Genomic DNA, 26,973 nt, shown 5'->3' with positions numbered 1-26,973 from the left:
CTTTGCTTAGAGGACCCCTTTCAAGATTTCCTGTAGGGCTGGTTTTGTGTTTGCAAATCCCTTTAGTTTTTGTTTGTCCTGGAAGCTTTTTATCTCTCCTTCAATTTTCAATGACAGCCTAGCTGGATATAGTATTCTTGGCTGCATATTTTTCTCATTTAGTGCTCTGAATATATCCTGCCATTCCTTTCTGGCCTGCCAGGTCTCTGTGGATAGGTCTGTTGCCAATCTAATGTTTCTACTGTTGTAGGTTATGGATATCTTGTCCTGAGCTGCTTTTAGGATTTTCTCTTTGTCTCTGAGACTCGTAAGTTTTACTATTAGATGTCAGGGTGTTGACCTATTTTTATTGATTTTGAGAGGGGTTCTCTGTGCTTCCTGGATTTTCATGCCTGTTTCCTTCCCCAAATTAGGGAAGTTCTCTGCTATAATTTGCTCCATTATACCTTCTGCCCCTCTCTCTCTTTCTTCTTCTTCTCGGATCCCAATTATTCTAATGTTGTTTCGTCTTATGGTATCGCTTATCTCTCGAATTCTGCCCTTGTTATCCAGTAGTTGTTTATCTCTCTTTTTCTCAGCTTCTTTATTTTCCATCATTTCATCTTCTATATTACTGATTCTCTCTTCTGCCTCATTTATTCTAGCAGTTAGCGCCCCCATTTTTGATTGCACCTCATTAATAGCCTTTTTGATTTCTACTTGGTTGGATTTTAGTTCTTTTACTTCTCCAGAGAGGGTTTCTCTAATAACTTCCATATTTTTTTCAAGCCCAGCTAGTATCTTTAAAGTGATGATTCTGAACTCTAGATCTGACATCATACTAATGTCCGTATTCAGTAGGTCCCTGGCAGTCGGTACTACCTCTTGTTCTTTTTGTTGAGGTGATTTTTTCCATCTTGTCATTTTGTGTAGAGGAGAATAGATTAATGAGAGAACAAAATGCTAGCAGAGTAACAATGTCCCCAGAAAATATACTCTAAACAAATCAGAAAAGACCTAAAGCAGTGGAACAAGAAACGGAAAGAGAGAAAAAAGAAAAAGAAAAAAAAGAAAAAGAAAAAGATAAAAACAAAAACAAACAAAACAAAACAACAACAACAAAAAAAAACCGGAATGTGATCAAATATGATCAGGCTGGTATATAGATCAGTGCCACACACTAGATTTGGGTGTATTTTGGTCTTTTAGAAGAAAGTGCCTCCCAAAATTTTAAAGAAAGAAAAACTTATATATGTACAAAAATAAGGGTTGATATGATGAAGGGATGGAATATGACTGTAAAGATGGAAATTATAAAAAATTTTATAAAAGGAATTGATAAGAAGTTGTTTGAAAAAAGAAAGAAGAGGATTTAAAAAAAGAAAAAAGAAAAAAAAAGGGAGAGAATGTGATCAGGCAGGGGAATAGAAAACACCATATACTAGAGATTTAAGGTATATTTTAATCTGTTAGAAGAAACTATCTCAAAATTTTAAAGAGAGAACAACTTATATATATAAGCCAAAAATATGGGTAATTACTATGAAGAGATAGAATATGACTCTAAAAATGAAAAATAAAAATGTTTTTTTTAAAAAAAGGATTGATAAGATGTTGGTTGAAAAAGGGAAAAAGAAAAATTCAAAAAAAAAAAGACAGTTAAAAAAAATTAACTTTGAAAGACTAAAGAATCATGGTAAAAAATCCATGAATTCTATGTGCAGTATTCCCCTAGCGCTGGAGTTCTGCCGTTCTCATTGATCGGTAAACTTGGTCTTGGCTGGCTGTTCTCGCTGATCTTCTGGGGAGGGGCCTGTTGCCGTGGTTTCCAAATGTCTCTGCCGGAGGCGGAATTGCCCCGCCCTTGCCCCCTCCCGGCTAAGTAATCTGTTCAGGTTTGCTCTCCGGGGCTTTTGTTCCCCAGGAGCTTTCCGTACAGCTTTGGAGGTGGAGAGTGAAAATGGCGGCCTCCCAATCTCCGCCCCGGAGGAGCCGAGAATTCGGGGCCCCGCTTCTCAGTGCGCCCCCAGAGAAAAGCCGTCAGTCACTCCCGTCTCCCCGGTCTCCGGCCGCACTCCGTGCTCACCTGGCCTGTGACCGCGCGTTTCTATCTCCGGCACCCGACCCCGGGTGGAGTCTCCAAACCCAGCAGATCCCTGCGGTGCACTCCCGCGCGGCTCTTCCCGGGGGAGGAAGGTGAGTCTCCCCGGACCTGCCGCTTGTTGGGTCCCTGCTGGAGGAGCAGGGGCCCGACTGTGCCGCGGATCACGGTTTATGGCCACCCCGAGCTGAGAGCCCGCGCCTGGGCTCCGCCTCTGCAGCCGGCTTCCCTGCTCCGTTACCTGGGAGCTCTGCCACACTCAGGCACCCCCGGTCTTTCTGTGACCCCGAGGGTCCTGAGACCACACTGTCCCGGAGGGTTCCACCCCCCGCTTAGCCACCAGAGTGACGTCCCTCAGCGGAGCAGACTTTTAAAAGTTCCGATTTTGTGCTCCGTGGTTCTATCACTTGCCAGAAGTGGCCCACGGAGGCCCCTCCCCCGCCATCTATCCTCCCGAATATCTCCGCGGATTCACTTCTCCACACGTCCTACCTTCCAGAAAGTGGTCGCTTTTCTGATGAGAGAGTTGTTGCTCTTCTTTTCTTCGATCTCCTGTTGAGTTTGTAGGTGTTCAGAATGGTTTGATCCCTATCCAGCTGAATTCCTGAGAGGAGACGAAATCCAGGTCTCCTACTCCTCCGCCATCTTGCTCCGCCCCCCCCCCCAAGAGAAGGGGATTCTATTAATTCATTTCTCTTGCTTTTTCTAAGCCCTATTCCTATAGCTCACCTTATCGTAAGAAAACCATATTATTGTTCTAAATGACTTTAGCTGACCTAGTGAATGGTTTAGTAAAAAAAAAAAAGCACATGTTTTGGAGTTGAATAAACTTCAATTTATATTAAGTGACATCGCTAATTAATGGTTCCAAGACTGTGAGCCAGTTAACAGCTCTGTATGCCACTTTCCTCACCTGTAGTCAGTGTTAAATACAGTATTTAACAGAATACAAAGTTCACCTTTAGTAAGTAAACAATTAAGACTGCTTCACCTTTCTTTTTCCCCTTGAATTATTGAGAGCTGATGTCATATAAATCATATGAAATATATTTTTATGTCTTTGATGAAAAATATTATACCTACTGCCTGATGTTTGATTCCCAGATTTATTATATAAAGAACTATTGAATATATTCTTCCTGAAGTTAAGTGCTAGAGAAACTTTATCTTTCCTGTGAACTGGTATGATATATTCTATGAGATTAATGTATCAAAACTTGCCACTCATTGTGTTTTGTTGTTGTTGTCATTATTTTTTTCTTTCATCTTGGAAGAATGACACTGTTTTGTGCTCAAGGCAATAGATATTCATAACTTAAGCCTTCTGGTAAAACTGTCATCTCCCAGCCTGCTTTATTTGAGATCTGTTCCTAAACCTGGATTTAATGGTTTTATTGTTCCCGTATCTTTGATGGTGTTCTGCACAAATCAGAATATAAATAATGAATGAAAGAATAAAATGACTTGCTCAAGGTTTTACAGCTGTTACGTACAGAACTAATCCAGGCTTGGTGCTATTTTCAGCTATTTCATTCAAGAGTAACTAAGGAAGCTTAACCTCTTTCTAAACCTTAATGTCTCCTGCTCAGGGACTAACTAGCAGTAACATAGGACAGTCATGCACAAATGAAAATGGAGAGGGAGTACTTGTGGCATATAGCTTATTAAATTTGAGAATAATGCAATCAAGGTTTTGGACACCTACAGGATAAGATCAATAATGTAGGATGTTGTTCTTCTTGAAATTCCATAGCTATAGGCTAGCAGCTAACTGGTGGTGGGGACTCATCACACAAAGCCCTTTCTTACCGGTCTGCAGAACATGAAGTCTTTTCCCAGAACAGATTATATCCAGACTTCCTCTCTAACAAACTGTCTACCAAGCTGCCAGCAGCAATAACGGCTTCTTTTAATTTAGCTTTAAAACTTTTTGGCAGATGGGGGACAGGGAGGAAATTGGTTTGTTTTGAATTTTTGCATAAAAAAATTCTCTTATATCCACATAGAAATAATTATTGATTCATTTAAACACGAGATTAATATTCAGTGGAGGAATGAGTTATTTTAAAAAATAATGTGAATCAATAATGGAATAGACTGTTACAAACTTATAATTATTTTGAACCATATTGATTTTCATAAGTTACCACTGTGGTGATTTATAATTTTTTAATATAATATTACTTATTTATAATTAACATAATTTCTTCTCTGGAAAGAGACTTTCTATTTTGGTGAGCATTTATGAATACCTTTGGGTTTTAGTATAAATTCAATATAAATTGATGATGGAATGTTTATTTTCATGAGCTAATTGAGAGAACGTTAGTTGGATACTATATTATGTCTATGAGAGGGGAAACACTCCCCTGGGAATATGACGTCTGGGCCAGCTAATGAGGTGCTGATACCAAAGAAAGCCACTGTGAAATTTTCGATTCCACATCTTTTGTTTACTTGTTTTGACCTGCATTGTTTCCAGTTTTTGCCTCTCCAACTAGCTCTCTTTAAATGGTGATGTCTCCTGTCTCTTACATCTACTATTTTCTAAAATAGTGCTTCTCTAAGTGTAGAACTTGTTAGAAATATGAACTCTTGGCCTTACCCTAGTCCTATTGAATCAGAAACTTTTCAGTGGGGCTCGGCAATCTATTTTTTTTACAAGCTCCTCAGGTAGTTCTGATCCATTTTAAAACTTCAGAATCTCTACCTCACACTATTGGCCAGTCATGCCCTCCCAATGTGAAAGTTTGGTTCTTCCCTTTTTGGGTTCAGCTCATCAATTCTGTGACCTAAACTAAAAATATGCTAAAACATATAACTGGAGAAAAATCTTTTTAGCATTGATAATTTTTTTATAGTATACTTTTTTTTTTTACAAGATTTTATTTATTTATTTGACAGAGAGAGACACAGGGAGAGAGGGAACACAAACAGGGGGAGTGGGAGAAGGAGAAGCAGGCTTCCCGTGGAGCAGGGAGCCTGATGTGGGGCTCGATCCCAGGACCCTGGGATTATGGCTTGAGCCGAAGGCAGACGCTTAACGACTGAGCCACCCAGGTGCCCTTTTTTATCGTATACTTAATGACATACTTTCATAGGAACATTTTATAGGGAAAAGTTTATATTTGAACTTCATAATCATAACAAGGCAGACTACATGGAAATTGAGGATAAAATATACTATATTAAATATGTCTTGAGCTTTTTGAAATTCAGTTTGGATTTGTAAGCTTGGGGCACAGATGAGATCTGGGGGAAGCTTTTCAACACAACATATTTGCTATCAAATTTTTGGTTACAACATCAATCCAAGAAAATTTCCAGTGCTATTCTCTCTGTGTCTTACTGTTTAATGATTAAAATAGCCTTTTCCCATGGGGCGCTTGGGTGGCTCAGTCAGTTAAGCATCCAGCTCTTGATTTTGCCTCAGGTCATGATCTCAGGGTCATAAGATCAAGCCCCACATTGGGCTCCACACTAGGCGTAGATACTGCTTGGAATTCTCTCTCTCCCTCTCCCTCTGCCTCTCCCTGCCCCACTCATGCTCTCTCCCTCTCTCTTCCTCTCAAAAATAAATAAGTAAAAAAAAATAAAATAAAATAGCCTTTTCCCAATTATGTGAGGTACTATCAAGGATGTGTTTTCTAACTTTTAGACTTTACATAAAGTTACATTCAAAGCTAGGTATAAAGAGGATACTTGAAGAGAAATTTGTGTGTGTGTGTGTGTATGTGTGTGTGTATGTATGTGTGAATTTGCAAACTTTATAATGATAATTTCAATGTTATTGTGAGAAATTATATGCTTTTAAAATGGAGATAAAAGATCACTAGTAATTTTTATTTTAGAAAATGTGTCAAGTCATTAGATATTTTATTTGAATAGTTTTTTTATTTGTTACTTTTTGACTGGGAATTCTCCTCTTACTGAAAGTTTCCTGCTGGTATAAACTCTATGATTGTTTTAACCATTTCTATCAAACTACCAAGTCCATATATATAGCTTCCCCCCCCAATTGTATGAAAAGTTCTGTTATAGATATGCACTGACAAAAATTACTGGGCACTGCTCAGCAGTGTGAACAATTGCTGAGATGCAATGATATACTTACTCCATTAAAGCACTTGGCCAACTGTTAACCTGTCTCAGTACCGAGACTTTGTAAGTCCTTGAGTCTGGGGCAGTGGGGCTCTTTCAAATACTTGAATCTGAGGTGAGGGGTAATCCTTATCCTAACTAGGACTCTGGTTTCCACTTTGGGTGTGCCATGACCAATGGAATTTGGCAATCCATAAAGACACAAAATGTGTTCCTGATGTATTTGCAGAAATAATCATTTTACTTTTCAAATATGTCAGGCAGAGGTGTAAGTTCCATTTCACAGCCTTCAGGTGATCCTTCCCCTCTATGGTACGGTTCTCAACACACATCAGCATACTTAGAGGGCTTATTGAAACAGATTGTTGTCCTTACCCACAGAGTTTCTGATTCAATAGGTTTGGGATGGGAGTGAGCATCTGCATTTCTAACGGGTTTCCTGGTGATGCTGATGCTCCAGGAAGCACACCATGAGAATGATTGCTTTAATGCTGACTTTCTCAAAGTCAGATTCTCAAATCCTCAAGTCAGAATTACCTGGTTTGACTAGTAATCTTCAGATCATCAGGGCCTATGATGATGGCCTAAATCCTAATCTCCAGGGTGGTGTGATAATGATTTGCCTTTTGTCAAACTCCTCAGGTGCTCCAGGTGTACATTTACACTTGAGAACCAGTTAGAGGGGAGGTCCAGGGATACTGTTAGCCAGAGAAAACACTGATCAAGCCTCCTCTCAAACATTACCAATTTTATACCTGTCAGTTGGCAGCTAGTAGTTGTTTTATACATAGTAAATGAATTAATTTAAAATGAATGAATGCAAGCAATTGGTTGCTATTCCTTTTTGCTTCCAGCACCTTTTCTTTATTCTACTATAGAATATATCATCCATATTTTAACTACTTGTTTACTTGACTGCCTCCATCTAGACAGAGACCTTATCTTTTTCTTGTATCTCCAGTGCCAAACCCAGCATCTGGCACATAATATGTATATTATCAGTATTTGTTAGATTAAATGATTGTAAATGTTGAGTAGAATATCTCTTAGGGTTAGTCTGAAAAAGAGGTTGCGTGAATTGTTAAATTCCCTTGATTTCTCTGAATATACATTAAAATGTTGGAAGAGGAGGGCCAGCCTAGTAGATTCAAGTATAGTATGAAGACTGAGACCACAGCTAGAAAAGCCACAGGCAAGTCTGAAGGAGTAGGGTGGTACCAAGATACAGCATGAAATCAGGGGTCTGGAACATAAAATATCATGTATGTTTGGTATGTATATGCAGTTGAAACAGGTGGCATTTCAGAGGTGAAGAGAATAAGTGGGGGAACGAGAAGTGGATTATGTAGGTTTGATTAAGCTAGTGTGTGCTAAGAATTTTGTGGGTGGTCAGAAATGAGAACATTAAGGGATGTAAAAAAGGATTAGAACACGGCAAATGAAGTCAGGCACTTCATCCATACCAAATTAACCTTGGCAATGAATTCATTGGTAGTCTAGCTCCAGTTACTTTTGTTTGTTTGTTGTTTTTATATTTATTAAATTTTTCAGTTACTTTTTTACCTTTCAAAGTTAGGAAGAAAAAAAAAAGGACTTTTTAATAGGGTTAGACTGCTGATACACCAAAAAAGCCTAGAGTAGAAATGGACTGTGGCGTGGAGAGAAGTTCCTGATTCTGTGCTTGAAATCAAGGATTGTTTAATACTAATGTTCTTGTTTCTGCTGTAGTCCACACTCATTGTTTAAATTCTAAATCCTGTTATAGTCTCCCTGAATAGATTTACGATGCCCTGTTTTTTTTGTGTTTTTGTTTGTTTGTTTTTTAAGATTATATATTTTATTTTGAGAGAGAGAAAGAGAGCATGTGCATGGTGGGGGAAGGGCCGAAGGAGTCTGAAGTGGACTCCATTGAGCTTGGAGCCCTAGGTGGGGCTCAATCTCTCTACCCTGAGATCACGACCTCAGCAGAAACCAAGAATCCAATGCTCAACCGATTGTGCCACCCAGGCACCCCAATCCTGTTTTTTGATAATCTTGTTTAATTTCGTGTTCCATGCTTTCCGACTATCTCCTGGATTTCAGACCTCTCCTCATTGTACTCATAAATTACCTGAATTTTCAGTCTTCTGTCCAAACAACCTATATTCCTCATCTTTAGTCCATTCTGTTCTTTGAGGTCTGTGTATATTTGTACTGGATTGCTGCCACCATAAGTCTTCTAGTCATAGGCTGGTGCCGGTCATGTGCCTTCCGCTTTAAGTCTGTCATAAGGTCCTTGCACTAGATTCATAGGTTTTGCCACTCACATCCATATAGTACCCACTATACTCTCCTTGTTTATATTACTTGGTGCTGCCTGGTTCCCTTTCCAAGAGCATGTAGGGACAAATTAGTTTGTACTTCTATTTCAGTTTTTTTTTTTTAAGTATTATTATTTAGAAATGAAATGCCAAAAATTTCTAAGGACAGTGGTTTTATGACCAACCAGAGGTTCAGAGCCAAAGGAGGTCTAAATCTTCTTTCAAATTATGTGAGAATCAGATTTTCAGAAGTCAATGTGTATTAAAACCATACAAAGATCCTTTAGTTTAGATTCTGGACTCAGAACACTAAAGGCAGGGTTTTTGTTTTCTTTTGTTTACTAATTAAACCTTTGGCATAACTCAAAAGTCGTGAGTTACGTAAGAAATTATTCATTGTGTAAGAAATTATTCATGAATGTCCCACTCATTGCAGGACAACCAGCATTGTTTGATAAGCCAACTAAATACAAGCCACATCTCCTACCGTATGGTATACCAAAACATGCCCACAAATCTCCCAGATGTCTAGAAAGAGTTAGTGCCACTTCTAAAGAGAACCATTGATTTAGACTATTCCATTTTCAATTTTGGGGATTGGGAATGAACCCACAGAACATGAGAATGCTCAAAACCTGAGCAAAATCAGCAAAAAGGAGAGGGAATGACTGTTGGGTAGGCATCCACCAGGGTGTGCCACAAGAAACAGGCTAGACAATATTCTATAAGGTCCTTTCTAGCTAGAGAGTTGAAACTATTTAATGTCACAAAATGCGATATAAGTTTATTTGTTTGTATAATCATGGATAATGGATATTTACATTACATATATTCATAAATCATGATTCAAAATTTTAAGGACAGATTCTTCAATTGCTAAATATAATAGGTAGAAGAACTTCTCTTAAATATAAAAGATACACAATCAAGATATTTAAATCTAAGCTTGCAAAGAATGAAAAGATGTCATGTGACATTTTAGAATAATATTGGGCTAAAATTGTTCAATGTTTAATGTAAGATACTACCATTTTTGGTATTATTGAGAACAAATGAAGTCAACACTATTGAATTCAAATTTACCTAATTAAAAATTAAAACTACACATTATTTTGTATCTCATTTCTTTCTGAGAAAGGGATATAAATAAAATCTCTTATCCTTTCTCATTTGGCTGTTATAATGGATGATCAGGAATCACTTCTGAAGTTTCTAGCATAGTCAATGGGTCCAGTATGTTTGGTAGATATTTGCTTCATAAATAATTAAATGGTTTTAATGAAACATTTCAGAAAAGATTATGTAGATCTAATGTAAGATTATTTTATTATTAATAGTTTTAATACTGAAAACAAATTTTTCTATGTATTTTTCTGAGTTCTTTTACTCTAGATTATCTTACATGGATTAATACATACTTTTTTATATGAAATACATTTATATAATGATAATAGATGACTATGAATTAGTAATCATTAAAAGAACAGGCTTTTCTATATCTTGCTATCATTCTGGTTGTTTGCTTTCTCATGTTATTGTTGTTCTTTTTGCAGGGATTTGATAAACAAGTGGATGTGTCATATATTGCCAAACATTACAACATGAGCAAAAGCAAAGTTGACAACCAATTCTATAGTGTGGAAGTCGGAGACTCAACCTTCACAGTTCTCAAGCGCTACCAGAATTTGAAGCCTATTGGCTCTGGGGCTCAGGGAATAGTTTGGTAAGTGGAATATATATATATATTTATTTATTTATTGAAGTATAATTAGCATACAGTGTTTTATTAGTTTCAGGTCTACAACATATTCAACAATTCTGTACATTACTCTGCTCATCGTGATAAGTGTAGTTACCATCCGTCACCAAATGTTATTACAATCTATTCACCCTATTTCCTATGTTGTACTTTTCATCTCTGTGACTTCTTTATTTTATAACTGGAAGTTTGTACTTTTAATCCCCTTTATCTATTTCACCCATTCCCCCCACCCACCTCTCCCCTCTGACAACTACCCGTTTGTTCTCTGTATTTAAGAATCTGGTTTGTGGTTGTTTGTTTCTTTGTTTTGCTTTTTAGATTCCACATGTGAGTAGAATCATATGGTATTTATCTTTCTCTGACTTATTTCACTTGCATTTTTAAAAGGAATAATGCTGTGTATGTCAACTAGCCACAAATACACACACAAACATAAATAAATAGCATGATTTGAGATGGGAAGAATACTTTCTATCAAAGAAAAATAAAATTTCGAGCATTATTTGTAATTCATTACCCATTTACTAAAAACATGTACAACTTTTGCTGGTGACTAGTCTTTCTACTCACCAAAAATGTCCATTACACAACAACCATGGAGAAACAAAACCAGAGGTTTTCTAGCTGTTGCTAATACATTTAGAAAATTGTATTTGGATGTTTTCACAGCAAGAAATGAGGGGATATGTGTTAAGATAACAAGCAAATAGAATTCCCTGCACTCTAAGGAAGTATAAATGATATCTCAAATGTTCCTGTCACTTTTAAAGATCAATATTTAAAATTCAGTTACCTTTTAGAAAAAGTGGTATTTAAAAATGTCTGTTGTATGTTTCCAAAATGGAAAGATTCTGGGCTCCCTTAGTAACCATTAGTTTATGACATTTTTGAGTGGCAATTTGAAATGATGACAAATCAAAACCTGATTACCTGTCATAAAATTCTTGCAAAAATGATGATATCAAATTGATAAGCATTTATTTTATGTAGTTTTAACTTGCAGTGTAACCACCAAATGTATTTAGTATGAACTTATTAGCATAATAATTTTCAACTTGATGACTCATACCTATAAGTGAAAATTTAGCACCTGCATCATAAATCTGTATATTTACTTATAGAAGATATTTACTTAGTTCAATATATTTATTTATTATATAAATTACTGCTACATTAGTAATGTCCATTTAGAAACATGAACACTTTTAAAGGATGAGCTAAAGGTGAAATAAACATTATTTAAAAACATTTTATTTACAACTTTTTTTCATTCATTTGATACAATGTAATTTGATGATAGCAATGTGGTAGTGGTAGTGCTCATTATTTTTTTTAACTTTCATTTTATATTTCATAAAAAAGTTTAAAGTCTGGTTCATTTCATTTTTTATCTTTCTAAGAGTTTTTTTTTAGAGCAAAATGGTTCACAGCAATATTGAGAGGAAGGTACAGAGGTTTTCCGTATTCCTCTATATTCCTCCTACCTCCACACATGCATAGCCTCCCCCATCATCAACATCCCCCACAAAAGTGGTACATTTATTATAAATGATGAACCTACATTGATACAGCATAATTACCAAAGCCCAGAGTTTACCTTACGATTTATTCTTGGTGTTGTACTTTCTGTGGATTTAGACAAATGTAAAATGATATGTATCCATTATTATAGTATCATACAGAGTATTTCTACTGCCCTAAAAATCCTCTATACTCGACATGTTCATCCCTCCTCTTACTCCCAAATCCTGGCAACCATTGATCTTTTTTTTTTTAAAGATTTATTTATTTGAGAGAGAGAGTGAGAGAAAGAGCACAAGAGGGGGGAGCAGGAGAGGGAGAAGCAGACTCCCTGCCTAGCAGGTAGCCCGATGCGGGACTCGATCCCGGGACTCCGGGATCATGACCTGAGTCGAAGGCAGTCGCTTAACCAACTGAGCCACCCAGGCGCCCCAACCATTGATCTTTTTACTGTTTCCATAGATTTTAAAGATTACTTTTATTTATTTATTTATATATTTATTTATTTATTTATTTATTTATGAGAGGGGGTGGGGAGAGAGAACAAGAGCAGTGGGGAGGAGCAGAGGGAGAAGGAGAAGCAGACTTCCCGCTCACCAGGGAGCCTGAGGCAGGACTCTATTCCAGGACATGGAGATCATGACCCAAGCTCAAGGCAGACACTTAACTGACTGAGCCACCCAGGTGCCCCATTATTGGTTCCATAGATTTGCCTTTTCCAGTATGCTATATTGTTGGATATAATGTAGCCTTTTTAGTTGGCTTTTTTCACTTAGTAATATGCACTTAAGGTTCTTGCACGTCTTTTCATAGATTGATAGCTCATTACTTTTTATCACTGAATATTTCATTGTCTAGTAATGCCACAGTTTATCCATTCACCTACTTTAGGACATTTTGGTTCATTCCAGGTTTTAGTAATTATAAATAAATATCTTGATGCTTTCAATATCCATGTACAGGTTTTTGTGTGGACATAAATTTTAAAGGTTCACTTCATTTTGATAACTGTTTTTTAAAAAACTTTATTATGTTATGTTAATTACCACACATTACAACTTTTTTTTGTTATTATGTTATGTTAACCACCATACATTACATCATTAGTTTTTGATGTAGTGTTCCATGATTCATTGTTTGCGTAAACACCCAGTGCTCCATGCAGAACGTGCCCTCTTTAATACCCATCACCAGGCTAACCCATCCCCAAACCCTCACCCCTCTAGAACCCTCAGTTTGTTTCTCAGAGTCCATAGTCTCTCATGGTTCATCTCCCCCTCCGATTTCCCCCCCTTCATTCTTCCCCTCCTGCTATTTTCTTCTTCTTTTTTTTTTTAACATATAATGTATTATTTGTTTCAGAGGTATAGGTCTGTGATTCAACAGTCTTGCACAATTCACAGTGCTCACCATAGCACATACCCTCCCCAATGTCTATCACCCAGCCAGCCCATCTCTCCCATCCCCCACCACTCCAGCAACCCTCAGTTTGTTTCCTGAGATTAGGAAGTCCTCATATCAATGAGGTCATGTGATACATGTCTTTCTCTAATTGGCTTATTTCACTCAGCATAATACCCTCCAGTTCCATCCACATCGTTACAAATGGCAAGATTACATTCTCTTTGATGGCTGAATAATATTCCATTATATATGTATACCACATCTTCTTTATCCATTCATCTGTCGATGGACATCTGGGCTGTTTCCACAGCTTGGCTATTGTGGACATTGCTGCTATAAACATCGGGGTGTACGTACCCCTTTGGATTCCTACATTTGTATCTTTGGGGTAAATACCCAGTAGTGCAATTGCTGGATCGTATGATAGCTCTATTTTCGACTTTTTGAGGAACCTCCATACTGTTTTCCAGAGTGGCTGCACCAGTTGCATTCCCACCAACAGTGTAGGAAGGTTCCCCTTTCTCCACATCCCTGTCAACATCTGTCATTTCCTGACTTGTTAATTTTAGCCATTCTGACTGGTGTGAGGTGGTATCTCATTGAGGTTTTGATTTGGATTTCCCTGATGCCAAGTGATGTTGAGCACTTTTTCATATGTCTGTTGGCCATTTGGATGTCTTCTTTGGAGAAACGTTTGTTCATGTCTTCTGCCCATTTCTTGATTGGATCATTTGTTCTTTGGGTGTTGAGTTTGATAAGTTCTTTATAGGTTTTGGATACTAGCCCTTTATCTGACATATCATTTGCAAATATCTTCTCCCATTCTGTCGGTTGTCTTTTGGTTTTGTTGACTGTTTCTTTTGCTGTGCAAAAGCTTTTTATCTTGATGAAGTCCCAATAGTTCATTTTTGCCCTTGCTTCCCTTGCCTTTGGTGATGTTTCTAGGAAGAAGTTGCTGCGGCTGAGGTCAAAGAGGTTGCTGCCTGTGATCTCCTTTAGGATTTTGATGGACTCCTGCCTCACATTTAGGTCTTTCAACCATTTTGAGTCTATTTTTGTGTGGTGTAAGGAAATGGTCCAGTTTCATTCTTCTGCATGTGGCTGTCCAATTTTCCCAACACCATTTATTGAAGAGACTGTCTTTTTTCCATTGGACATTCTTTCCTGCTTTGTCGAAGATTAGTTGACCATAGAGTTGAGGGTCCATTTCTGGGCTCTCTATTCTGTTCCGTTGATCTATGTGTCTGTCTTTGTGCCAGTACCATATTGTCTTGATGATGACAGCTTTGTAATAGAGCTGGAAGTCCGGAATTGTGATGCCACCAGCTTTGCTTTTCTTTTTCAACATTCCTCTGGCTATTTGGGGTCTTTTCTGGTTCCATACAAATTTTAGGATTATTTGTTCCATTTCTTTGAAAAAAGTGGATGGTATTTTGATAGGGATTGCATCAAATGTGTAGATTGCTCTAGGTAGCATTGACATCTTCATGATATTTGTTCTTCCAATCCATGAGCATGGAACGTTTTTCCATTTCTTTGTGTCTTCCTCAATTTCTTTCATGAGTATTTTATAGTTTTCTCAGTACAGATTCTTTGCCTCTTTGGTTAGATTTATTCCTAGGTATCTTATGGTTTTGGGTGCAATTGTAAAAGGGATCGACTCCTTAATTTCTCTGTCTTCTGTCTTGTTGTTGGTGTATAGGAATGCCACTGACTTCTGTGCATTGATTTTATATCCTGCCACTTGACTGAATTCCTGTATGAGTTCTAGCAGTTTTGGGGTGGAGTCTTTTGGGTTTTCCACATAAAGTATCATATCATCTGCAAAGAGTGAGAGTTTGACTTCTTCTTTGCCGATTTGGATGCGTTTTATTTCTTTTTGTTGTCTGATTGCTGTGGCTAGGACTTCTAATACTATGTTGAATAGCAGTGCTGATAGAGGACATCCCTGCCGTGTTCCTGACCTTAGGGGGAAAGCTCTCAATTTTTCCCCATTCAGAATGATATTCGCTGTAGGTTTTTCATAGATGGCTTTTATGATATTGAGGTATGTACCCTGTATCTCTATGCTCTGAAGAGTTTTGATCAAGAAAGGATGCTGTACTTTGTCAAATGCTTTTTCTGCATCTTTTGAGAGGATCATATGGTTCCTGTTCTTTCTTTTATTAATGTATTGTATCACATTGATTGATTTGCGGCTGTTGAACACTGGAGCCCAGGGATAAATCCCACTTGGTCATGGTGAATAATCCTTTTAATGTACTATTGGATCCTATTGGCTAGTATTTTGGTGAGAATTTTTGCATCCATGTTCATCAAGGATATTGGTCTGTAATTCTCCTTTTTGATGGGGTCTTTGCCTGATTTTGGGATCAAGGTAATGGTGGCCTCATAAAACGAGTTTGAAAGTTTTCCTTCCACATTTCTATTTTTTGGAACAGTTTCAGAAGAATAGGTATTAATTCTTCTTTAAATGTTTGGTAGAATTCCCCTGAGAAGAAGAAGTTTTGATAACTGCCTCAATTTCCTTAGTGGTTATAGGTCTGTTCAGGTTTTCTATTTCTTCCTGGTTCAGTTTTGGTAGTTGATACATCTCTAGGAATGCGTCCATTTCTTCCAGATTATCTAATTTGCTGGCATAGAGTTGCTCATAATATGTTCTTATAGTTGTTTGTATTTCTTTGGTGTTGGTTGTGATCTCTCTCCTTTCATTCATGATTTTATTTATTTGGGTCCTTTCTCTTTTCTTTTTGATAAGTCTGGCCAGGGGTTTATCAATCTTATTAATTCTTTCAGAGAACCAGGTCCTAGTTTCATTGATCTGTTCTACTGTTCTTTTGGTTTCTATTTTACTGATTTCTGCTCTGATCTTTATTACTTCTCTTCTCCTGCTGGGTTTAGGCTTTATTTGCTGTTCTTTCTCCAGCTCCTTTAGGTGTAGGGTTAGGTTGTGTATTTTTTTTCTTTAAAGATTTTATTGATTTATTTGACAGAGAGAGACACAGTGAGAGAGGGAACACAAGCAGGGGGAGTGGGAGAGGGAGAAGCAGGCTTTCTGCTGAGCAGAGAGCCCGACATGGGGCTCGATCCCAGGACTCTGGGATCATTATCTGAGTGGAAGGCAGACGCTTAGTGACTGAGCCACCCAGGCGCCCGTAGGTTGTGTATTTGAGACCTTTCTTGTTTCTTGAGAAAGGCTTCTTTGCTATATACTTTCCTCTTAGGACTGCCTTTGCTTCATGCCAAAGATTTCGAACAGTTGTGTTTTCATTTTCATTGGTTTCCATGAATTTTTAAAATTCTTCTTTAATTTCCTGGTTGGCCCGTTTGTTCTTTAGTAGGATGCTCTTTAGCCTCCATGTATTTGAGTTCTTTCTGACTTTCCTCTTGTGACTGAGTTCTAGTTTCAAAGCATTATGGTCTGAAAATATGCAGGGAATGATCCCAATCTTTTGGTACCAGGTGAGACCTGATTTGTGACCTAGGATGTGATCTATTCTGGAGTATATTCCATGGGCACTAGAGAAGAATGTGTATTCTGTTGCTTTGGGATGGAATGTTCTGAATATATCTGTGAAGTCCATTTGGTCCAGTGTGTCATTTAAAGTCTTTATTTCCTTGTTGATCTTTTGCTTAGATGATCTGTCCATTTCAGTGAGGGGGGTGTTAAAATCCCCTACTATTTTTATATTGTTGTCGATGTGTTTCTTTGCTTTTGTTATTAACTGGCTTATATAACTGGCCGGGCCCATTAGGGGCATAGATATTTACAATTGTTAGATCTTCTTGTTGGATAGACCCTTTAAGTAGGATATAGTGTCCTTCCTCATCTCTTATTATAGTCTTTGGTTTGAAATCTAATTTGTCTGATATAAGGATTGCCATCCCAGCTTTCTTTTGGTGTCCATTAGCATGGTAAATGGTTTTCCACCCCCTCACTTTCAATCTGGGGGTGTCTTTGGGTCTAAAATGAGTCTCTTGCAGACAGCATATCAATGGGTCTTGTTTTTTTATCCAATCTGATACCCTGCGTCTTTTGATTGGGGCATATAGCCCATTTACATTCAGGGTAACTATTGAAAGATAGGAATTTAGTGCCACTGTATTGCCTGTAAGGTGACTGTTACTGTATATTGTCTGTGTTCCTTTCTGGTCTGTGTTGGTTTTAGGCTCTCTCTTTGCTTAGAGGACCCCTTTCAATATTTCTTGTAGGGCTGGTTTCGTGTTTGCAAATTCCTTAAGTTTTTGTTTGTCCTGGAAGCTTTTTATTTCTCCTTCTATTTTCAATGACAGCCTAGCTGGATATAGTATTCTTGGCTGCATATTTTTCTCATTTAGTGCTCTGAATATATCCTGCCATTCCTTTCTGGCCTGCCAGGTCTCTGTGGATAGGTCTGTTGCCAATCTAATGTTTCTACTGTTGTAGGTTACAGATATCTTGTCCCGAGCTGCTTTCAGGATTTTCTCTTTGTCTCTGAGACTCGTAAGTTTTACTATTAGATGTCAGGGTGTTGACCTATTTTTATTGATTTTGAGGGGGATTCTCTGTGCCTCCTGGGTTTTGATGCCTGTTTCCTCCCCCAAATTAGGGAAGTTCTCTGCTATAATTTGCTCCAATATACCTTCTGCCCCTCTCTCTCTTTCTTCTTCTTCTTCTGGGATCCCAATTATTCTAATATTGTTTCATCTCAAGGTATCACTTATCTCTCGAATTCTGCCCTTGTTATCCAGTAGTTATTTATTTCTCTTTTTCTCAGCTTCTTTATTTTCCATCATTTGGTCCTGCATATCACTAATTCTCTCTTCTGCCTCATTTATCCTAGAAGTTAGAGCCTCCATTTTTGATTGCACATCATTAATAGCCTTTTTGATTTCGACTTGGTTAGATTTTAGTTCATTTCTCCAGAAAGGGTTTCTCTAGTAACGTCCATGCTTTTTTCAAGCCCAGCTAGTATCTTTAAAATCGTCATTCTGAACTCTAGTTCCAACATCTTACTAATGTCCGTATTGATTAGGTCCCTGGCAGTCAGTACTGGCTCCTATTCTTTTTTTGATGTGATTTTTTTCCATCTTGTCATTTTGTCCAGAGGAGAACAGATGAATGAGAGAACAAAATGCTAACAGGGTAACAATGACCACAGAAAAATATACACTAAACAAATCAGAAGAGACCTGAAACCAGGGGAAAAGAAAGAGAAAGAAAGAAAAAAGAAAAAAAAAAAGAAAAAGGTTAAAAAAAAGAATATGATCAAATATGATCAGGTTGGTGCATAGATCAGTGCCACACACTAGATTTTGGGTGTATTTTGGTCTGTTAGAAGAAAGTGCCTCCCAAAATTTTAAAGAAAGAAAAACTTATATATGTACAAAAATAAGGGTAAATACGATGAAGGGATGGAATATGATTGTAAAGATGAAAATTATAAAATAGTTTTGAAAAGGAATTGATAAGATAAGAAGTTGGTTGAAAAAAGAAAGAAGAGGAATTAAGAAAAAAAATGGAGAGAATGTGATCAGGCAGTAGATGAGAACAAAGACATACACTAGAGATTTAGGGTATATTTTGGTCTGTTAGAAGAAACTGTATCTCAAAATTTTAAAGAGATAACAACTTTTATATATATATATATGTGTATATATATACACTAAAAATAAAGGTAACTACTATGAAGGGATAGAATATGACTCTAAAAATGAAAAATAAAAAAGATTTTTAAAAAATGGATTGATAAGATGTTGGCTGAAAAAGGGAAAAAGAAAAATTCAAAAAAAAAAAAGAAAAGAAAAAAAGAATTAAAAAAATTAACTTTGAAAGACTAAAGAATCAGGGGGAAAAAGCCATGAATTCTTTTATTTTTTTTTTAATGTATTAACATACATACATTAATCACCATACATTACATCATTAGTTTTTGATGTAGTGTTCCATGATTCATTCATTGTTTGCATATAACACCCAGTGCTCCATGCAGAATGTGCCCTCTTTAATACCCATCACCAGGCTAACCCTTCCTCCCTCCCCCCTCCCTTCTAGAACCCTCAGTTTGTTTTTCAGAGTCCATAGTCTTTCATGGTTCGTCTCCCCCTCTGATTTCCTCCCCTTCATTCTTCCCCTCCTGCTATCTTCTTCTTCTTTTTTTTTTTTTTAACATATAATGTATTATTTGCATCAGAGGTGCAGACCTGTGATTCAAAAGTCTTACACAATTCACAGCGCTCACCATAGCACATACCCTCCCCAATGTCTATCACCCAGCCACCCCATCCTTCCCACCCCCCACCACTCCAGCAACCCTCAGTTTGTTTCCTGAGATTAAGAATTCCTCATATCAGTGAGGTCATATGATACATGTCTTTCTCTGATTGACTGATTTCACTCAGCATAATACCCTCCAGTTTCGTCCACGTCATGGCAAATGGCAAGATTTCATTCTTTTTGATAGCTGCATAATATTCCATTGTATATGTATACCACGTCTTCTTTATCCATTCATCTGTCGATGGACATCTTGGTTCTTTCCACAGTTTGGCTATTGTGGACATAAAGTCATGAATTCTATGTGCAGTATTCCCCTAGTGCTGGAGTTCTGCCATTCTCATTGATCGGTAAACTTGGTCTTGGCTGGCTGTTCTTGCTGATCTTCTGGGGGAGGGGCCTGTTGCCGTGGTTCCCAAATGTCTTTGCTGGAGGCAGAATTGCCCTGCCCTTGCCAGTCTGGGCTAAGTAATCTGCATGCGTTTGCTCTCGGGAGCTTTTGTTCCCTGCAAGCTTTCTGTACAGCTTTGGAGGATGGGAGTGAAAATGGCAGCCTCCCAATCTCTGCCTCAGAGGAGCTGAGAACTCGGAGCCCCACTCCTCAGTGATCCCCCAGAGAAAAGCAGTCAGTCACTCCCATCTCCCCAGTCTCTGGCTGCACTCCGTGCTCACCCGGCCTGTGACTGAGCATTTCTGTCTCTGGCATATGACCCCGTGTGGAGTCTCCAAACCCAGCAGATCCCTGTGGTGCAGTCCTGTGCTGGTCCTCCCTGGGGAGGAAGGGAGTCTCCCCGGATCTGCCACTTCTTGGGTCCCTGCTGGAAGAGCAGTGGCCCGACTGTGCTGCAGATCATGGTTTATGGCAACCCCAAGCTCAGAGCCCACTCCTTGGCTCTGTCTCTGCAGCCGGCTTCTCTGCTCTGATACCTGGGAGCTCTGCCACACTCAGGCACCCCCGGTCTTTCTGTGACCCCGAGGGTCCTGAGACCACACTGTCCCAGCGAGGGTTCCACCTCCCACTTAGCCACTGGAGCGATGTCCCTCAGTGGAGCCGACTTCTAAAAGTTCAGATTTTGTGCTCCGTGGCTCTATCACTTGCCAGAAGTGGTCAACGGAGGCCCCCTCCCCCGCTGTCTATCCTCCTGAATATCACCTCTGATTCACTTCTCCGCACGTCCTGCCTTCCAGAAAGTGGTCGCTTTTCTGTTCAGAGAGTTGCTGCTATTTTTTCTTCAATCTCCTGTTGAGTTCGTAGTTGTTCAGAATGGTTTGATCCCTATCTAGATGAATTCCTGGGACCAGACAAAATTTAGGTCTCCTACTCCTCTGCCATCTTGCTCCTCCCCCTTGATAACTGGTTTTAAGTTCACTCTCAATGCTTAGTCAATGCAAATGGCAGCAATGCATGGTTGGTGCCCTTCTAAATAATATACTAGCTTTTAAACCTGATTTATCAAATATACCAAAGCCTTTATTGAAATTTACTTAATAATTATCTAATGTCAATCAGTAGTTGCTTTTGCTACTAAAAAATGGAACAGTTTAATATTTTTAACAATGGACCAAACATTTCATTTCAAAGATATTTAAACAGGTAAAGAAATTCTTATTTTTGGTTTTTCTTTATTTATTAGTTATGGTGCAGGTATGAGGTGAACCTCTTCATGGCACAAAATAATTTCATGGCATGGTAGGCAGAACAATGGTCCCACAAAGATGTCTAGACTCTAACCCTCCAGAGTCCTTGACTGTATTATTTTATGTGGCAAGAGGGACTCTGTGGATGTGATTAAGGTTAAGGGCCTTAAAATGGGGAGTTTATTCTGAGATATCCAGGAGAGATCAATCTAATCACATGAAAGGCAGAAGAGTGGGTCAGAAAGATGCAATGGGAAAGAAGAGATAAGAGATTTAAAACATGAGAAAGACTTGCTTTATTGTTGCTAGCTTTGAAGATAGAGGAAGAAGGTCATGAGTCAAGGAATGGGCTAGCTTCCAGAAGGTGGGAATGGCTATCAGCTGCCCATCAACAAGAATATAGAGGCTGCATTAGAGTCATGAAACCACAAGGAATTGGAATCTCCCAAGAAACCCAAATGAGCATGAAAACAGATTCTTTTCTAGCACCTCCAGAAAGGAGCGAGTCTGCTAAAATCTTGACTTTAGCTTGGTGAGGCCCATGTAAGGACTTCGGACCTGCAGAACTGTCAGATAATAAATTTGTGTTTTTAAGTAGTTAAGTTTGTGGAGGTTTGTTGTGGCAGCAATACTAATACAGATGGTATAATAAAGATTCTACTGCAGATAAATGCTACAAATCTCCTAGAGCAGCAAAATGAACTATAATGTTTTCAGAGGAAAGAATTTAGGGTGCCTCTGTCAATCCCCTTCAAACTGTGAAACTTCCCTTTTCCTTTCAAACATTTTTTACCCTAGCTAAAATGAGACTAATTGCTAAAGGGGGATAATGTGGATGGACCAGTATTAATTTGTTTATTAAATATTAGTAATTTTAATTTCCTTTCTACATTACAATATATGTTTATATTTTCTGCATTCTGCTGTATGTCTTTTATACCACGTAGGGAGTGGGAACCCTATTTAGGAGATCATTGTATTTATGAACAACTTTCAAAATGTAATAGAAAATAAGACAAAAAGAAAAAAATTTTGGGACGCCTGGGTGGCTCAGTCATTAAGCGTCTGCCTTTGGCTCAGGTCATGATCCCAGGGTCCTGGGATCGAGCCCCGCATCGGGCTCCCTGCTCAACGGGAAGTCTGCTTCTCCCTCTCCCACTCCCCCTGCTTGTGTTCCCTCTCTCACTGTGTCTCTCTCTGTCAAATAAATAAAATCTTCAAAAAAAAATTATTAAAAAGAAAAAAATTTTATGAAGGAGGAGAGACGGGAAATGGAGAAAGCAGAGGAATTTCTCATTATCTTTCATTAAGGGAAAATTGTAGAACATATGAAAGTTTTCCTACATCTCTCAGTTCATACTCATTGGGATTGTTTTATTTTCCTTTAAATAAAACTGCCACAGAAAATGAGGACACTAGCGAAAGGAAGCTAATAGATCTTTAATGATTGAAAAATAGATCCAAAGCAGCATTTTTCTCAAGAAGTTAACAGACTGTACCAGAAACATCTGAAAATCTACTAAAAATTTTGTGATATGTTTTTAGGACATTTTGGGTCTCTATTCCTTCTTGTACAGGGCAGAAATCATCTTAGATCTTTGGTATACTAACTGAGATAGACTTCAATAAATAAAATGTCCTTGAGTAAAATTTTTAATCCAGTTTTACAACAAATTTATCAGCAATTTATCAGTAAGGACACCTGAATTCCAAAATGTTAGCCTTGGAGTTTTTGGGATTATTATTAGTCTTTTGGTTTATAGCTGAGGGAAATAAAGTTAGCAAAGACAAAGATGAAAGGACAGAAATAGGATGGCATATTCCTCTTCCTCATCTTCCAGTTCATGACTCTACTATGTGCACAGACACCACAATTCCAGCACATTCCTTTCTGGACATGAATATGGTTGTCCCTTCCTAGTCCCTCTTTCTCAACCTAGCTTTCAGATATCTTTATTTATCATGACTTAGGCTAATAGTATACTATCTCTCTTGAAGATCTATTCTTGTATGAATTTGTCCTCTCTATCTTCAGCCTTTAATTTAATTTCCTTTTTATTGCCTTTTGTCACTGGTGAGTTTATCCACCTCTCCTGCAGCAAACACACATCCATTCTCAGACATGTTTCTAAAGTCGGGGCACCTGGGTGGCTCAGTCGATAAGTGTCTGCCTTTGGCTCAGGTCGTGATCACAGGGTCCTGGGATCGAGCTCTGCATCAGGCTTCCTGCTCCACAGGAAGCCTGCTTCTCCCTCTCCCACTCCCCCTGCTTGTGTTCCCTCTCTTGCTGTGTCTCTCTCTGTCAAATAAATAAATAAATAATCTTAAAAAAAAAAATAAAATCCACAGACCGTTCCTCTGTTCATGAAAACTCAAATTTGTGTATTTTGAATGTCCCATACAATCCTGAGTATAGTGACTGGGAAAAATTGGAAATTGGGAGTATCTGGGGACCTTGGGCGTGGGAGGCAGACAATCTGAAACAGATGATTCATTTATTTTGCTTTATTTTCTTTAGAACAGGAATAAAACAAAAGGGATGTTTATCATCAATTTTTTTTTTTTTTGCATGTGCCACTACAAAATTTTGTGTGTTTGTGTAATAAGGATTTTGCTTTTCAAGTGCAAATGTTGGCATATTGGTACTTAACGTTTGAAATGGAGTCTCATTTCTACTGTTTCAGTTACCTTAAATTTATTATTGGGTTCTTATACGTTCTTTCCTCTCTTTGGATTGCTTCACTGCTTACTTATTATCAGGGGGAACAAACAGGCGATACTATAATATCTTCAAAAGGAATTAATCACTACTATGCTATTTTTTCATTCACCATGGATGATGGACCAACAATGTCATTACTGAGAATCATTAAATAAAATCTAATGGGAAATCTTTTGGAATAAATGGAAATTTTATTCCTACCTCCGAGGAAAAAAAAAAAAAGATTATCTATTGTAACAGAAAGATACAACGATTGAGCAGGGTCCAAGATGGCAGTGTAGGAAGGCCCTGAACTCACTTCCTCCAATGGACTTCCAAGTCTACACCTACATAAGGATCATTTTCCTCTGGAAAATATCTGAAAACTAGATGAACTGTTCTCTACAGTAAAGGATAAAAGGACCACATCGAGAATGGTAGGAGAGGCAGATACGATCTTGCAAAACCCCACCCCCAGTGCAGCAACACTTAATAAGGAGGGATCTCACCACATAGGCACATCTCCCAGAGGAGCAGAGGGTTGGTGTCCCACACTGGGCACCCTGGCCCATGGGATGTGCACCAGAAAGATGAACCCCCAGAATGTCTGGTTTGGAAAACCAATGAGGCTGATGTCTGGGGATCCCAAAGTGCCATAGAAAACTGAGGCTCACATATTGGAAGGCTCATGTGTGGTCTTGCTCTCCCCAAGATCCAGTGAATAAATGGCAGTTTGAAAAATACCAAGAATATATGTGAGGGAAATTCATTTGCTGCTTTGAGGTGATTGGCTGGAGGGTTGGGGGCAGCTGAGATTCTCCCTGGAGTCAGAGGCACTGACAGATGCCATTGTTATACTCTCCACACCAACTGCTAGCACAAGCAGGTAGGCTTGGACATGGCGTCATGGCTGGAACAGGTTGGGGTAAGAACTTAGAGCACTTGCTGAAACTGGAGAGCACAAGCAGTTGCAACTCTCCCCTGTTCCCTGGCTGGGGTGCACAAGAACAAGCAGTCATGGCATCCTTCCATGTTCTGCCTAAAGACAGTGCATGTGCTGACAAGGCTCTCTCTTGCTGTATCACTGAAGCCTGCGGGCATGTGTAAACAAGACATTTTCTTCCTGTTTTTCTGAAGCAGGCAGACATACCCCCCCTACTATACTCTTCAGCTGCCTTGCTAGAGCCAGGGGGCATGTGCAATCTACACAGGGGATATCCCTTGATCACCTGACCCTGGTGGCCAAGAGGACTGGAATTCCAGAGCTCCATGGGACTATAACAACCAGAAAGACAGCTCTTGGCAGGCCACCGCCCACAGGGAGGAACACAGACAGCAGACTGAAACACAACTCCAGTCTTCCTATGAAAAAGGCCTATTTACTTAGCCTGGAGCTTCAGCCTGAAGGACATGTTTCTGGTTTCCCACACATTTGGAGGTCTAGGAGGTGCTCCTAGGGAGCTTAAGCAGGGAGACACCATCCTTGCACACTCCCTTGACCTTACTAGAGCTCAGTATGACTTCCCAGAAAGGAGCTCATATACTCTTCTGGAGCCCCCATTGCAATTGTCACCCAGGGGACAGCTCCAGATCTCCTAGTCTGGAGGCTAACAGGGATTACAATTGCAGACCCACAGGACTGTATATATTTGCACACTCTAAAGCTGCTGCCTGAGGATTTGGTTTCCAATCAGACTGATATCAGGTGCTAAATGAGATTCTTCCCCTTGGATCACTGACTGAAAACATGGGGGTATATCAAGAATAAATCAGGCAGTTTAGACAATCACAAAGGTTCAAGGGACAACCAAAAGCTAGCGCAAGGTTGAATGAGAAGGATCAAGACTGAAAGAGGTAGCTGTTTTGCCAAGTACATAGAAACACAGAGAGTCAAACAAAATGAGGCAACAGAAATATGTTCTAAATGAAAGAACAAGATAAAAATTCAGAAAAAGACCTAATGATACAGAGATAGGATATACCTGATAAAGAATTCAAAGTAATGGTCATAAAGATGCTCACTGAACTCGGGAAAAGAATGGATGAACATAGTGAGAACTTTAACAAAGAGAGAGAAAACATAAGAAAGAACCAAACAGAAATCACAGAGCTGAAGAATATGACTGAGCTGAAAAATAACCTAGGTGGGGTTCAATAGCAGACTGGATGAAGTTGAAATATGGACCAGCAACTTGGAAGACAAAGCAATAGACTCATCCAGATAGAAGGGCAAAAATAAAAAAAAAAAAAATGAAAATAATTTAAGGGACCTCTGGGGCAATATCAAACAGAATAACATTCACATTATAGGGGTCCAGAAGAAGAGAAAGAGACAGAAAACTTATTTAAAGAAATAATGGCTGAAAACTTCCCTTTCCTGGGGAGGGAAACAGACATCCAGGACCAGGAAGTCCAGAGAATTTCAAATAAAATGAACCCAAAGAGCACCACACCAAGTAATATAATAATTAAATTGCCAACAAGTAAAGGGAGAATCTTAAAAGCATGAAGAGAAAAACAAATTGTTTCATACAAGGGAAACTCCATAAGGCAATCAGCAGATTTCTCAACAGAAACTTTTCAGGCCAGAAGAGAGTGGTACAATATATCCAAAGTGCTGAAAGAAAAAAAAAAAAACACCAAACAACTTTCAACCAAAAATATGCTACCTGGCAAGATTATTATTCAGATTTGAAGGAGAGATAAAGAGTTTTTTAGAGAAGCAAAAACTAAAGGAGTTCACTACTACCAAACTGGTCTTACAAGAAATAGTAAAGGGACCTCTTTAAGCTGAAAAAAGATGGCAAAAATTAATAACAAGAAAACATATGAAAGTGAAAATTTCACTGGAAATGGTAAGAATACAGGAAATGTAGTAGATTAATCACTTCTAAAGCTACTTCAGAAAGTTAAAAGACAAATTAGTAAAATTAACTAAAACTACAATAATTAAGAGACATACACAATAAAAAGATGTAAAATGTGACATCAAAAACAAATTGTCAGGGGAGTAAAAGTGTAGTTTTGGAATGTGTTCAAATTTAAGTTACTATCAACTTAAAAATAGACTGCTATATAAAAAGGATGTTATATGTGAGCCTCCTGGTAACCACAAAGCAAAAACTTAAAGTAAATACACAAAAGAAAATAAGAAAGGAATCTAAACATAACATTAAAGAAATTCATCAAGCCACAGGGAAAAGAGAGAAA

General features: G+C 38.4%; 1 protein-coding gene across 2 annotated transcripts in view; it reads left to right on the top strand.

The window, feature by feature from the left end:
* Positions 1-26,973, top strand: part of MAPK10 (mitogen-activated protein kinase 10) — a 327,652-nt gene that overhangs the window by 169,799 nt on the left and 130,880 nt on the right. Inside the window, exon 4 of one of the 2 annotated variants that reach the window (XM_064584738.1) lies at positions 10,035-10,204. In XM_064584738.1, coding sequence (XP_064440808.1) covers positions 10,035-10,204 — 170 coding nt within the window. Of the gene's footprint in view, positions 1-10,034; positions 10,205-26,973 lie in introns of those variants that run through there. The other variant, XM_064584737.1, reaches the window with a different exon arrangement.

Source organism: Mirounga angustirostris, unplaced genomic scaffold, assembly GCF_029215605.1.
Source record: "Mirounga angustirostris isolate CCGP_5_RB_7025 unplaced genomic scaffold, mMirAng1.0.hap1 SCAF_2, whole genome shotgun sequence".
NCBI lineage: Eukaryota > Metazoa > Chordata > Mammalia > Carnivora > Phocidae > Mirounga > Mirounga angustirostris.
Note: the sequence above shows the minus strand (reverse complement) of the source record. Positions and strands in the feature narration are given on the sequence as shown.